Source organism: Setaria italica, chromosome II (genome assembly GCF_000263155.2).
Source record: "Setaria italica strain Yugu1 chromosome II, Setaria_italica_v2.0, whole genome shotgun sequence".
Taxonomy (NCBI): Eukaryota; Viridiplantae; Streptophyta; class Magnoliopsida; order Poales; family Poaceae; genus Setaria; species Setaria italica.
This window is the reverse complement of record NC_028451.1, coordinates 3,313,669-3,328,049: the sequence shown is the minus strand read 5'-3', so window position 1 is coordinate 3,328,049 and position 14,381 is coordinate 3,313,669. Positions and strand designations below refer to the sequence as shown.

Sequence of the window (14,381 nt, the reverse complement as noted above, 5' to 3'; positions counted from 1 at the left end):
CATGAAGCCCGGCCGAATTTGAAGCTAAGTTTTTATGGGTCACACACACTATCCACCACTTCGGCGCCATACGTATTGATAGATTTTGATTGAAGGGCAAAATGAAGAAAACATAGTAAATATCCAGTAATGGAGACTTAAAATTTAGTCTCCCTTTATTTTATGCAGCTTGCAGTGAAAAATCAGAACACAGAGTAGCAGTTCGGTGCATCTACAGTAACCGCTCAGCTCAGCCTGAGCAGACCTTGTCCATGAACCGCTTCACAACCCGGATCATCTCCTCCACCGGCTCGCTCCACGGCCGGAGCGAGAAGAAGGCGTGCCCCTGCCCCGGGAACACGACGGCCTCCACCGGCTTCCCCATCTCCTCCATCCTCCGCACGTACTCCACGTTCCTGTCCCGCAGCATGTCGTCGCCGCCCACGACGACCAGTGTCGGCCCCACGTCAACTCGGTCCAGCCCCGGCGCCGCGTCCGGCGAGAACGGGTTCAGGAACGGGTGGTCCGCTGTGGCGCCGGCGGGGAGCGACAGCCGGACGTACCGCCCCGACATGTCGCGGTTCAGGAACGCGCTGTCGGGGCATGCCAGCTCGGAGGGCGTCGGCTCGCCGCCGCCGGTGAAGAACGGCATGAGCGGGACGAAGCCGCGGAGCCGCACGGGGTGGAGCGGCGCGCCGGAGGAGAAGCGGACGTTCATGTGGTGCGCCAGGACGCCGCCCGCCGACTCGCCGGCGACGAGGACTCTGCCCGCGTCGGCGTGGGCGGCGAGCCAGGGGTCGGCACCGGCGGCGATGCTGTCGCGGAGCCAGAGGAGGACCGCGGCCGCGTCGTCGATGGCGGCGGGGAGGCGGTGCTCGGGGGCGAGGCGGTAGTCGGCGGAGACGAGGACGGCGGAAAGACCGGCGGCGAGTCGGCTGCACGCCGCGTGGAAGATCGGCCACGCGTAGGAGCCGATGCAGAAGCCGCCGCCGTGGAAGTAGACCACGACGGGGAGCTTCGTGTCCCGGCCGCCGGCGGCTGCCGCGACGGCGGGCATGTAGATGCGGAGGCCCAGGCCATGTGCCGCGTCGTAGACGGCGTCCTTCCACGCGACGGACGGGTCGGCGCGGACGCCCTCGGTGTCGCCGGCGATCGGCGGCGTCGACCGGACGACGGTGCCGTCGCTGAGCACGCGGAGCGCGCCGCGGCAGTCCTCGACGACGCGCGGCGGCGCGTCGCCTTCCATGCTGATGTGAGACAGCAATCCAAAGCGTAGTGTCTAGATTCTAGCTGCTATGCGAACGCGATGTGCCTTCCTTTTCAATCCAACAAGCGCACGACATTGGCCCTTTCTTTCCTGCGTTTTTCAAAAAAGCTTAAAGGCATTCGGCACAGACTTCAACACAAAAAGTACGAGCAGAGTGACAACTGAGCAACCATTCGAACCTTCTTCTTCTTCGTCGAGCTACGGACGGCAAGATGATTTTAGCTGGATTTCAAACCGAAAATGGTGAGCCGAATTGAGCGCGAGGTTGGAACTAGACATGGTCACATGATCAGACAAGCAACTGCCAACCGCCGTGATCTGATGGGAACGCTTTGAGCTTATCTTCGTTGCAGTGACCGACGAGCATTCGACACGCGGAGGAGACAGTGACGTGTCATCCTCCGTGGCACGGATTGTGCTTATCACGTGTGGAAAATCTCACTTCGCGGGTAGGAGAAGTCCACGGCGGCTGATCGACGCACGGCTCTCTGACTAGCCTGTGTCGCTTACTGGTGGGTCCGGTAGTCCAGTCCAAGTCAACGAAATAAAGGCCAGGGCATCCTTGCGACCATGCCCGGCTATTTATCGGCCGTAAAGCTTCGTGACTTGCTCGGTCACACTCCTGTGTTCACTGTTCAGTAGCCAACTTGTCATGTCGTCGGCCGTTCCAGCATGCTCGGCGGCAGCGCCACATGTCGTCGAGGACTGCCTCGGCCTCGTCCAGCTGCTCAGCGACGGCACGGTGAGGCGGTCCACGGACTACTCGGTGTTCCCGCTCGTTGGCGGCGTGCCGCCGCCGGACCTGCCCGTGGAGTGGAAGGACGTCGTCTACGACGGCGCGCACGGCCTCCGGCTCCGCATGTACCGGCTCTCCACCGCCGGCGCTGGCGGCGGGGTGGAGGAGAAGAAGCTGCCGGTGCTCGTGTACTTCCACGGCGGCGGCTTCTGCGTCGCCAGCTTCGAGGTGATCAACTTCCACGCCGGTGCGCTCCGCCTCGCCGCCGAGCTGCCCGCCGTCGTGCTCTCCGCCGACTACCGCCTCGCGCCAGAGCACCGCCTCCCCGCCGCGCTCGACGACGCCGAGTCCGTCTTCTCCTGGCTCCGCTCCCAGGCCGCCGGCGGCGGCGGCGCCGACCCGTGGCTCGTCGAGTCGGCCGACTTCCGCCGGGTGTTCGTCACCGGCGACTCGGCCGGCGGCAACATCGCGCACCACATCTCTGTGCGCCACGGGTCCGGGGAGCTCCCACTCACCCCGCTCCGGCTCGCCGGCTGCGTGATGCTCTGGCCCTACTTCGGCGGCGAGGAGCTGATGCCGTCCGAGGCGGCGTCCCCGCCCGGCGAGCCCATGGGCATGGCGCTGTTCGACCAGTTGTGGCGCCTGGCGCTGCCGGCGGGCGCCACCAAGGACCACCCGATCGCGAACCCGCTCGCGCCGGGGAGCGTCCCGTTCGGCGACCTCGGCGGCGACTTCCCGCCGGTGCTCGTCCTCGACCCCGACCAGGACGTGCTCCACGACCGCGTCGGGGAGTACGTCGCGAGGCTGAGGGCGGCCGGCAAGGAGGTCGAGCTCGTCGTGTTCGAGGGGCAGGGGCACGCCTTCTTCGTCACGGAGCCGTGCGGGGAGGCCTCGGACGAGCTGATCCGGGTCATTAGGCGGTTCGTGCACAGTGGTTAATAATTGGTGAATGAATCAGAAAATTAAAAGGCTGTGTTATGCAAATAATATTTGTCACTGTAAGAAATAAATGGAGGCACTATATGCTGGGTGATTGTCTTTTTTCATAAACAGATATAATTCAACAACTAGAGGCGCCTACTCGCTCCGTCCCACATAGACAGTTCGTTTAGAAAATTTTAGACACGATAGTAGAAATACTAGAAGTTCAAAGTACCCCTAATAACTCTTCTTAATCGGATGGATTGCCAAGTATAATTAATTATGCATGCACGCTTGCAGTAATTGTCGGACCTATTAGCCTTCCTTATTTAGCGAGTCTGGATCGGGCATCGATGATGGGGGTAATTAATCGATTCGTTCACTGGGCCAGAAGGTATTATGAAGATCTTTGTTGGATGGTATGAAAGTTATATAAACACTCTTTGTAGGATAAGTTTTGAAGACTAAACGAATAGTCTTTTAGGACGGAGGGAGTAATTAATTAGAAATTTAGAATCATACGGCTGAGATGACAGCGAGTGGTGGTGCATTCCTGATGTCTGTTACTTGATTGACTGAGGATGATAGAGACAAGTTGCTATTGCAATGGCTAGGGATGTAAGTTTTCAGTTGAGATTTAGAAGATGGCAGATACATATTACAACAGTATCAGATGAACGCTATGTGTTGCATTCATTTATTTAAGACGTTTAGATGGGGCTGATCAATGCCTTTTTTTGGCAATGAAATGCGCAAACAATATGTGGTAAAAATTCCGAATGTCTAATTTCTTGCCCCAATAAGATTATAGTCGTTATCCCGTAACACAACTTCCTTTTTCTTCTTTGACAAAATACAGAACATTTGCCGATTTGCGTGTAATTTTCAAGTGAATTTTACTGGATCTTATGATAGGTACACTGACATAACTCGATGCGATCTTACTGTAGCTGGTCCGACAAAAACCAGAACCATAGATTGTAACCCAGCAATAACCTCAATAACCATGAACAAGCCAATAGCGATGTAAAATAGACCTATCTACGACAGCGGCATTACGGGACCTGCCTTCCTCTAAACCTTGTAGCTCAGATCTTCTGCACTGACAATAAACTACCCATATCTTTTCCAGATACTATTTTTCTTAATGATGCATTGCCGACGATGGATTGTAGCTCGGATGGATTGCCGACCACGAGGAGGACCTCTTCCGCAACAGGGATGGCTCCCGGACACCGCCTTTGCGGCACGGTGCCACCGCCAGGCGCGCCTCAGCCTCGAGCTCTCCGTGCTCGTCCTCGTCCTCGCGCTGCTCATTGTCAGCGTCGTCGTGCGGCCCCTGCAGAGGGCGCATCCTCTTGGAGCTGGAGATCTGAAAGTGTTGTGTCATGGTCACCACCATCTTCTCCGGCCACCTCCTCAGCCAGTGGCTCGTCACGCTCATCGTCTTCACCATCGAGCGCAACTTCCTACTGCGCACCAAGGTGGTGTACTTCGTCTTCAAGCTGGGCGGCCATGGCGTTGGCAAGCTCGAGCTGGGCAGCCATGGCGCAGGCAAAGCTCGCATTGGGCGGCTATGGCCCAGGCAAGCTCGAGCTCCTCTCCATCCTGGGACTGAGCTTGGGTGACGATGCTCGTCCTATGCTAGAAGACACGGTCGAGGCAAAAAGAAAAAAAGAAACGATAGGCACCGAGAATGACAAGTGGAACCCACTAATGGATATGGTTATGGAAATAAAAAATATTTTATCAATAAATAGTCATATCCGAAGACGAGAAAGGTCATATCCGAAGATGAGAAACGTGTGGAGAATGAGGATACCATTAATACCATTCGTACTAAGATAGCTGATGCTTTGGTTAGTGTGACAAGAGGACAGTAATGTTGAGGGATAATATCATTGTATAAGTCTTTTGATGAATATTGTTCTATTTATGTGGACCAATTACTTTGATGGATGAAGAACATATTAATTATATTTTTTTTCCTTTCTAAGGTACTCATTTACATGCGAATTAGTGAACACAATATTTTTTTACGAACAATTTGTATATAAACAGACCCTCAGACCTTTAGGGACATTATTCACCGTTGCTGTAACCAAACAGTATTCTGTTTTTCCCACATCTACTTTCTCACAACTGCTTTTCTACATCCCACAGCTCACAGGAGCTTTTCCAAAAGTCACAGCCCAATCAAACACACCCTAGAGCAAAAGAAGCTTTTAACCTAAAGCATATGTGGCTTTTAGGTCCTTTGGGTAGCTTTTGACTTGCAAAAGTAGGTTGGAAAGCCCAACCAAAGGCACCCTTACTGCTATATGTTTTGACTTCGGTACACAGAAACATTCCTTCTTTCTTAAGCAAAATTCATCCAAACCAAACACAATCTCTTCAAGCACCAATAAACAAAAATGTAGATGTAACATAGGTATACAAATGATGGATATGAACTTTGTTCAAAGGATCCACGGTTTGAGAGATTAAGAGTTTTGAAGATTTGATTATGAACTGTATGAGTTTCAGTTACAGATACTGAACTGAGAATCTGCTTAAGTCTCCAAACAGCACAAAGTTCAAATTTGAGCTTCAATTAAAATACCCAAATTCCATTTTCTGTGAACCACATCAAGTCCAAAGTGTTCTATACACATTATACTCAAACTCTTAGTAGAATGTTTTCCAAAGTTGTTATATAAAATCCTTTTGAAACAGCACTCAAACATGGGTACTTGACCACATTTGACTCCTCTTTCCAAATCAAGTTTAAATTTAAAAATTCAAACTGGATTTGAATTTAATCCACTCCATTTGTCACATTTGATCCAAATTCAGCTTTTTGACTTAATTTGACCATGGTTGACTTAGTCAACTCTCTAATTCAACCTTGTTTGACCAAGTCTTCTTTTCTGTATTTCTCCTTTTCTTTTCTCTTTTCCTTTTTATTTCTCCTCATTAGTGCTTAAGTAAGGTTTAATTTATAGTAAACACCATTGGTGTTACAAGAAGCAGCGTACAACGCAGGGAATCAGAAGTGCACAGGCTAAAATGGAGTCCAAGGGCAAGGGCAAGGCTGAATTGAGAGGTACAGATTGCAAATTTTCATTTTTAGCATTTTTTATTTGAAATCAAATCATTAGGCATTCATTTTAATTTCCTTTTCGTTTTGGTCAAACGGTGGCTGTGCATTTCATGTGTTGTTTCCTAAATGTTTGATCATCTCTTGACCTGCAGCTATTATCTCCTAAATGTTTGATCATCGAGCTGGCAATTTATTCCGCCCTTCACTGTTTCGTGCTATTATAATGAAAAGGATATCTTTTTGGTTACTTTCAATTTTTGATTTCGTCAGACCTTAAATTTATTCCGTACTCCTAAATTTGTTCCATCTTCCACCACTGGTTGTGTTCCAGCATCATAACCGGCTCAATGGATTCACAGCTACAAACTGGATGTGTACTTATGATGCCAACCATATAAATTACCCACCTATGCTAGAGGTGGGAAATTTCGATATAGAATTAGGAGTTACTTTATACTATTATTATAATGAGGCCATTATTATAATGAGGGATGTGATTAAGTTTTTCGAAAACATAATAGATCCAATGGCTATTATGATTAGAGTCTACTGGATTGACGGTTGGATATTTCTAATTTTAATTTTGTGGGAATTTATAAGATTTATCTATTTTTCTAGAGCACATCGCGAGGATTTAGGAGCCTCCAATTAGTAATAGAATACAAGCACTTCATTACAATACCAAATTAAAATATATATATTGATCACAATACAATACGTAGAAATAATTTAACATTACATCTGAATATCGAGTCTCAACAATATTATAGGACCTCTAAATAGACTTGTTACAATTGATGATCTGATTACCAAGATGGAGTCACATGCTGCCACAAGTTAACAAATTCTGGTATAAGAAATGAACTCAACATACACAAACAACTGCAGACAACGCACCACGATGAAGAATCCGAAACAAGGAGGAAACAGTAGTTCCAAACATAGGAGACTCTACTAAACCACGACAGCAGAAGTAGGAGCAACGCCGTCGTCCTCACCTGGCCTACTGAGGATCCCAGCATGGAAGAGCAACACCCAGAGCAGAGTTATCAGCTCGCCACCCCTGGCGATGGCCTCCGAATGACCTTTGAGGTTGTCGGATGGCGCGACATACACGATCATCTCCGACCAAAATTCAGCCAGTAACTTCCACGCCGCCGTATCGTCCTCACCTTCGACCACCAGCGCCAACAACTGCTTTCCAAGCCTAGCGCCTTCCTTGAGCACTTCATGCTTCGCATCTGCACTCAGCACTTCGATCAGCTGTTGGCAATTTGCTTCTGGCGTCAGTGAGTCTCCTGCTGTGCAGCCGGCAAGTACACGCTCAACATCCTTCTTGACATCCTCGTACAGGCTCCTGCTCCATGCATCATCATCAGGGAGTAACTCAGGGCACCATGTCACAAGGTAAGCACAGTACCTTGATAGGTGAGTGGCAACGATCTTATAATCCGTGTTTGGAATTGGAGAAGAAGAACCTTGTCGTTGATCAAGCCGGTGTGGGTACCTGACCTCGAGGATGCATGTGGCGATGTGCCATGTCAGTATGGTATAAGACGTACTCTTGGTGTTGCAAGCCCAGAGGAGCCTTTCACCAACTTGGCCCCGGCGGCGGAGAGATGCTGTGCCATTGCTAAGGTCTCCATTTCTAGTGCTTCTTACAACTTCCATGATGCAAACCTTCACTGCTGCAGGCACCTTGACCTTCCTCTTGTGGTCTGGTAAGTGGAGGAGACGCCTGAGAATTAGTACAGGCAGGGTTGTGCTCGGGCGAATCTCCAGCATAGTGCACTGACCTATTTTCTCATCCCAATGCTTCATCAGCTTGCATCGACAACGCAGCAGAAGGCCAATCCATTTCTTCTTGAGAAGTGAATGCTGCGAAGAGGCATGGTTTACAAGGTGGCAGGTGACGGCAACTTTAGTCCAGTTGGAGTAGATGTAGGTAGCTATGTCCGTCACCTCAGACATCATCACTAACACCGAAAGCAAAATTACTGGCACCAGTTCCCATAATCTTTATACTTGGTGTTGCTCATCAGTTGTTCTCGAATGCAAAAAACAGTGCAACTAATCTGAGGTAGGGATTCATCATACTGCAGGACTACCAAAAACGTTATTGTGATCATCAATGCACAACAGTAAGCTATGCTCAGTAGTGAGATCAAGATACCGGCAACGGGCAACCAATACTTGGAATAGGAGGTCGGGAGGGATGAATAATAATAATCACGAAGGAAAGAAAGCTCATCCGAAATGACCAAACAGACCCTATCATGTTCGCCATCCTTCAGCAATAAGCTCCAGAAAAAAATGAAGGTGTGTAACACCTAAAATTCCATCATGAAAATAATGTAAGCAACTCGGTCTAGTTTTTCGTGCTCTAAGGATTAAATAAATTACTTTAATTAAATTACAGTCTTTAAATAATTAAAGAGCACTTGAAATAATTTTAGAAGCAATAAGTGCTTGGTAGAGTTTTTCTTTTCTCTTTTATTTTGGCTTTTGTTTGAATGCTTGCTTTTGAATTTGAATTGGATTTGAAAACTTCAACTCTATTTTAAATTCTCAAAATCCTCCACCTCTGTTTCCTCTCCTTGGGCCGAAATATCTTCTCTCTCTTTCAGCCCACAAGCATTTTTTTCCCTTTCCCCCTCCCAACCGAATGGGCCCTTTCCACCAGCCGGCCCATTTTCCTTTTCTCCCCCTCTTTTCTCCCTACGCAGGCCCAACTCTCCTTTTTCCTCTTGGGCCGCCACCTCCCCTCTCCTTTTCCCCCCTCTTTTTCTTGCGCCGGCCCAGCTTCTCTTTTCTCTTTGGGCTGCCACCTCCCTCTCCTTTCTTCCCCACCGACCGGCCCAAATCGGCCCAGCCGGCCTGCTTCTTCCACCTCCCGCACCTGAAGCGCCACCGTGCGCCCCTATGCACCGCCGGCCGGGGGCCCTCGCCTCCCGGTGTCCCTTGGCCTCCCGAGCCCCTCCACGACCTCGCGACGTCTCCCCTCCCCCAGTCCCGACCTCAAATCGTCGCCCCATCCTTTCCTCTCCCCGGAAACGGCCGCACAAGCTTGAAGGCCATTAATAGCCGGCTGACCTTCGATCTCTCCCGGGAGCCCCCTCCGCTCCTCCCCGGGGCCTATAAAGGTCGCCATCGACCTCGCCCGGAGTTTCCCTTTCCGTTTTGCTACTCACCCGCCACTCTCTCACACCGTCGCGCCGCCGCCCAAGCCACGCCGTCGCCCGTACTGTCGCCGGCGAAGCTTCTGTTCTTCTCCGGTGAGGCCCTCCCCTTCCTTTCCCTCTCTCCCTCCTCTCCCCCACCGAGGCACCGCCGCCCGCGCGCCGGCGAGCTCGCCGCCGGCGAGGCCTCCGCCCACACCGGCGAGACCCCCTCCCCGTCGGCCATGCCCCTGTGTGCTTGGTTGTCTGTTGGAGGAAGAAGATGGAGTTTTTGCGATCTAGTCCCTGAACTCTCTGTTATTCCTTTTACTTAATTCTTGTGTCTCGTAAATTTTCTAGAGAAGTCCCTGAAGTTCCTGTATTCTTTTATTTTAACCCGAGCCATGTCATTTTGTAGATCTAACCCTATGTTTCTCTATTTTTGCATGTTCTGTTCAGTATATATTTCTAAAATTCCTTGCTAGCCCCTGAAGTATATAGTTAATTCTAATTCTGTTTTAGCTCCTGAAACTTGTTTATCTCATATCTTCTTCGTTTTAAATCCGATTTCAGCGATTCTCGCGCTCACGCGATCGTCTCTGCATGAACGTTAGATTTAAAAGTTTGTTGTAAGCCTTTGCATATGTTTGTTGTACTGTTTTAATCATTCTTTGTTTGTTTGCCTTGTGTGATCGTGTAGACGACGTGACGTTCGCGGAGGAGCAAGTCCAAGAGCAGCCACCGTTCGAAGAAGAGTACTCCCAGTTTGCCAAGGAAGGCAAGTGGCCTTCTCCCCCTGCATGTTCTTTTTGTCCCAATAATATCATGATTAAGCACTTTACTTATTTCTTGTATGTGCATAAATTTGATGGGAATGCCTATTAAGGACTTACCTAGTTTTAATCCTTATTCCTTGCAAACCTGTTTAATCATATTGGGTAGACTTGCTAGTCGCTTAAATTGGGTTGGTAATGTGTTAATCATGAAACATGTTAATCATGCTTTATTTATGTTGCTATGTATGTTTAATTGCAAGAACATTTATTTTAATCGGAACATGGAGAACCATCCAAGAAAATAGTACAACCACAACATCATATGGCTCTGATCTTAGCCGAATAATTAGCCATGTAGTTAGCTGGTGGCTTTACCGAAAGGGCAAGGAGGGGGAAGGTGTTGAGTGCACGATCCGGAGCAGTAGCCTTCGCTAAGGTGCTGTCTCATTAACGGGTTGTGGTCCGCATCGCTACTGAAACTCTAGCGGGCTACCAGTTATCTGCGTGTCTTTGTAAAGGCTTCGTAGTGGACCCCCCAGCCACTCACCAAAGGAAGTGTTTAAGGGCTTTGCAAACCCGGGCGACACGGGGGACCACGAGTTGTGGGTAAAGTGTACAACCTCTGCAGAGTGAAAACTGATATATCAGCCGTGCTCACGGTTAAGAGCGGCTTGGACCCTCACATGATAATTGAACTTAAAGATGAGATTAATCTGTGTTACCTTTACCTTTGGGTTATGTTAATGTTATATGCTTAATTGGGTTGGTATAAATTTACATCTAGTAATTAGGTGCTGCTAATAAAAATTTGACCAATTAAAACGCTAACCGCTTAAAGCCTTGAGCCATTCCTTGTGAGCCTTGCATGTTTCCCCCACCTGCTGAGTACCAACCATAAGTGTACTCACCCTTGCCCAAACGCTGTTCAGAAGCTTGTGACGACGGGGGTTCTTCGACGACTTCGAGGAGTTCTAGGCAGGCAGTCCACCAGTCAAGCCTGTGGAGAAGCTACGCTGTGTGTGCGTGCGTGTTAAGTTATCGGTGAACGATTAAAGACCTTCGTGTCTATCACGCTGAGTGTAATAAAGTTCCTACTGGTTTATGTACGTTTTTTAGCACTGTCTTTGATGTATTCACTGATGACATCAATATATGTGTGAGAACGGATCCTGGCACACATATGCGATGCATTCGGTTTTATCCAAACCGGGTGTGACAAGGTGCCCTTGGAGGCAGCAGTTCTGACCTTGTACCTTGCAAATCGGCACCGCAACAACTTGAACAATGCAAATGACAAGCATAAGTCTTTTTGTGGTTTCAGTGTTGATGTTGGAAGCACGTTATCCATCCTCCAAACTCTATCAATAGTCACCAGGCCATTGTTATGCGAAGTTGTCCATGAGTCATCCTTGAACACATACCCAAGAGGCTGCTTCTCCACGTGTCTTTTCTCTTCTCCCATAACCAGCAGCGGGGGAGGTGCATCCTCAGCTACCATTGGTTCACCATCCTGACTTGTTTCTTGTAACGATTGTTGCTTCATGTATCCAAATATAAGATGGGGATTGCGTCCGAGAGCAAAGGATTGTCGCGCCTTTTCATATGCACAATATTTCAATACCATTTTGGCACACGTGAGAGCAAAAGGTGTGGCTTCAAGGGCAAGAATAATTAGATCCTCGGTGTCAAATAATCCGTCAGTGATGCGAATGAGATTGCTGATACCAAGGTAAAAGGTCCAGACACTCTGAACAAGCAGCTCAAATGGAGGACCTACGTTTCCACCTTCTCTATCATCGACAGCAACTACTGCACTGGTATTGATCATGATGATCTGAACAAGGGATGCCCCTATTACAACCAGGACCGCGTGTGTTTCTGGTTGGCACTCTGCAATCAACCGAATGCCACGCCCGAGTATGCTGTGGTTACTGTTCCCGGCGCCCATGGAGACAACAGTTGAGACGACAGGCAAGAACAGGGTCGTGGCTCCGAGGAAGATAAACCTGGTGAAGCGGTGGTGGCGGTAGCGCTGGCCGTAGATGCCTATCCCGACTATGACTCCAGCCAGGACGGCACTGGTGAGCAGGAGTGAGTTCATGAGCCATATCTTCTCTCTCAAGCTCTTGTCGAATGAGAACGCCATATGGGCATCGCATGTAATCATAGAGGAGCATTGCTCCAGTGCATCGTAGGAATTCCCTCCAGCCATGGGCCAGCTGATTTAATTCCCATATGTCAAGATTAGAGCAAGTTGTTGGTACAAGCACACAAAGGAACTAATCATATGGGATGACTGCTTACTAGCATCATGCAATCTCTGCTTAATTCTAAACTGACGCCAGTTCGATACGGCTGCCTGCGCGTGAGGATGGGAAGGAGGGGCAGCGCGTGTGAGCAGGGGAGGGAGGTGGGAGGGGAGGGTTAGATTGACAGCTAGTTCAGTTGCAACTGATCGAGTCAGTCCACGGCAAATATCTGCCAAGAAACGACGGGTTATGGCCATGCTCGTCGAACCATATCCCATCCTCTAGACTGCAAATGAAAATGAGAGGCCGGAGCAATCTCGGATCGGATATGGAGATGCCTCTCTGATCTCTTTCTTGATGGTAGGGTCTGAATGTGAGAAATTCTGAACTGACAGAGGTAGGACATCATCATCAGTACAAAAGGTCTCAGGAGAACTGACTGAATGAAGAGCTCAACTTTTAACCCCTTCTGGAAGATGAGATATTGATGCATGATGGAGTAATGTATCGGTGGATAGACTGATGTTAACAGACATGGAAGAGAAGAAGGCACGTCATGGACTTATCCAATGGGGGGTGTGGAGGGTGATGGATCACGAGCTGATCGCATGATCCGAGGAAGACCAAGTGGAGAAAGCAGATCGATTGTTTTGGATGGGTTCTGTTATTCAGATCGAGCTCTGGAGTGACGGGAAGCAAAGATAACTCTTTGTACCAGTGTGCATGCAATGCACATCTAACCATATGGTCCACTTGGTATCCATGATGACTCAGCAATTCGGACAGATTGTCCTCTTGAAAGAAAACAATTGAACAGAGAGATCAATGCTCTATTTTATATTGAATAGTCCGATTATGAAAGGACGTCTTGGAAAAGAGCTGATAATCTGTTAAGTAATTTTTTTCTTCGAAAAGTATAACATGGTACACTAGATGGGAACTGGTCCAAATGAGCAAGCGTGTGTTTTCGTGAGTGTTTTTCAATACTATTTTAGAGGATTATAGATATTTATTACTAAATTTTTGAGAGGATTATTAGGTCCTCTGAATTTGAGGTTGGTGGTGGGACTTCTGTTGGGTCAAGACAAAGCACCGATCACCAGATGTTGGCCCAGCCCAGTATGCGTAGAAATCAGGCCCATACCCCACGATGGCGGCAACATGAAGCCCGGCCGAATTTGAAGCTAAGTTTTATGGGTCACACACACTATCCACCACTTCGGCGCCATAGTTTTGGATGGAAGGGCAAAATGAAGAAAACATAGTAAATATCCAGTAATGGAGGCTTAAAATTTAGTCTCTCTTTATTTTATACAGCTTGCAGTGAAAAATCAGAATACAAAGTAGCAGCTCAGTGCATCTACAAAGTAGTGGGAGGTTGGCGGCACGCGGGAGGAAGGCGGTGGGCGGAAGGGCGGCGGGCGGTGATGGCGATGAGTGGAAGGCGGCAGGGGCCGGGAGGGACGGTGGCGGGTGGGAGGGAGGCCGGGCGGGAGGGAGCCGGGCGGGAGGGTGGTAAATGAGGGGTAGGGGTGTCCCCAACATCCTTTAGTCTAGTTTAGTGGATTAGAGGATTAAATTTTTTAGTCTAAACTTTAGCCCACCTGTTTGGGTGTTTAGGGACTAAAAGTGCACCAAACTGTGGATTAAAATTTAATCCATGGGAACCAAACATCCTCTAAATATCCAGTAATGGAGACTTAAAATTTAGTCTCCCTTTATTTTATGCAGCTTACAGTGAAAAATCAGAACACAAAGTAGCACCTCAGTGCATCTACAGTAGTAACCGCTCAGCTCAGCCTGAGCAGACCTTGTCCATGAACCGCTTCACAACCTGAATCATCTCCTCCACCGGCTCGCTCCATGGCCGAAGCGAGAAGAAGGCGTGCCCTGCCCCGGGAACACGACGGCCTCCACCGGCTTCCCCATCCCCTCCATCCTCCGCACGTACTCCACGTTCCTGTCCCACAGCATGTCGTCGTCAGCCACGACGACCTGCATTAACGACAGATGTGTGTAATTATTAAAGAAAACATAATGTATTGAATGTGTACTGTTATCAATAATGAGTACCAGGGGTGGTCCCGGGGCCCGGCAACCCAGGGCGTCTACTCGGGTTCTAGCACCACATCTGCGAGAGAACAGTTGTTTTAGTCCATGGTCGGAACATTGTTTGCTGGATACAGGAAGAGAAATGTGTTGGTCTCTGCTTG

The 14,381-nt window shown here is 49.0% G+C and overlaps 3 protein-coding genes across 3 annotated transcripts; 1 reads left to right on the top strand and 2 right to left on the bottom strand.

Moving 5' to 3' along the window:
• Window positions 1-120: 120 nt before the first annotated feature.
• Window positions 121-1,582, bottom strand: LOC101784910 (probable carboxylesterase 15). The gene is made up of 2 exons (XM_004955464.2): window positions 1,426-1,582; window positions 121-1,336 (listed from the first exon to the last, which is right to left on the bottom strand). Exon 2 carries the CDS (start codon window positions 1,223-1,225, stop codon window positions 230-232), a length of 996 nt encoding a protein of 331 aa, XP_004955521.1. The 5' UTR covers window positions 1,226-1,336; window positions 1,426-1,582; the 3' UTR covers window positions 121-229.
• Window positions 1,583-1,810: 228 nt separating this feature from the next.
• On the top strand, window positions 1,811-3,034 carry LOC101785298 (probable carboxylesterase 15). The gene has a single exon (XM_004955465.2). It carries the CDS (start codon window positions 1,899-1,901, stop codon window positions 2,919-2,921), a length of 1,023 nt encoding a protein of 340 aa, XP_004955522.1. The 5' UTR covers window positions 1,811-1,898; the 3' UTR covers window positions 2,922-3,034.
• A 3,745-nt stretch (window positions 3,035-6,779) lies between these two features.
• LOC111256280 lies at window positions 6,780-12,065 on the bottom strand. The gene is made up of 3 exons (XM_022824052.1): window positions 11,852-12,065; window positions 7,406-7,961; window positions 6,780-7,342 (listed from the first exon to the last, which is right to left on the bottom strand). The coding sequence occupies exons 1-3, from the start codon at window positions 12,063-12,065 to the stop codon at window positions 6,940-6,942; spliced, it is 1,173 nt and encodes a 390-aa protein (XP_022679787.1). The 3' UTR covers window positions 6,780-6,939.
• Window positions 12,066-14,381: the final 2,316 nt, after the last annotated feature.

Excerpts from the sequence above, each read along its gene's own strand:
- LOC101784910 (XM_004955464.2), bottom strand. The coding sequence starts at position 1,225 with ATGGAAGGCGACGCGCCGCCGCGCGTCGTCGAGGACTGCCGCGGCGCG.
- LOC101785298 (XM_004955465.2), top strand. The coding sequence starts at position 1,899 with ATGTCGTCGGCCGTTCCAGCATGCTCGGCGGCAGCGCCACATGTCGTC.
- LOC111256280 (XM_022824052.1), bottom strand. The coding sequence starts at position 12,065 with ATGGCGTTCTCATTCGACAAGAGCTTGAGAGAGAAGATATGGCTCATG. Across the intron at positions 7,962-11,851 it reads CTCCATGGGCGCCGGGAACA|TGATGATGTCTGAGGTGACG; the intron begins GTAACCACAGCA and ends TTTCGGTGTTAG. Across the intron at positions 7,343-7,405 it reads GTTGCCACTCACCTATCAAG|GAGCCTGTACGAGGATGTCA; the intron begins GTACTGTGCTTA and ends TGCATGGAGCAG.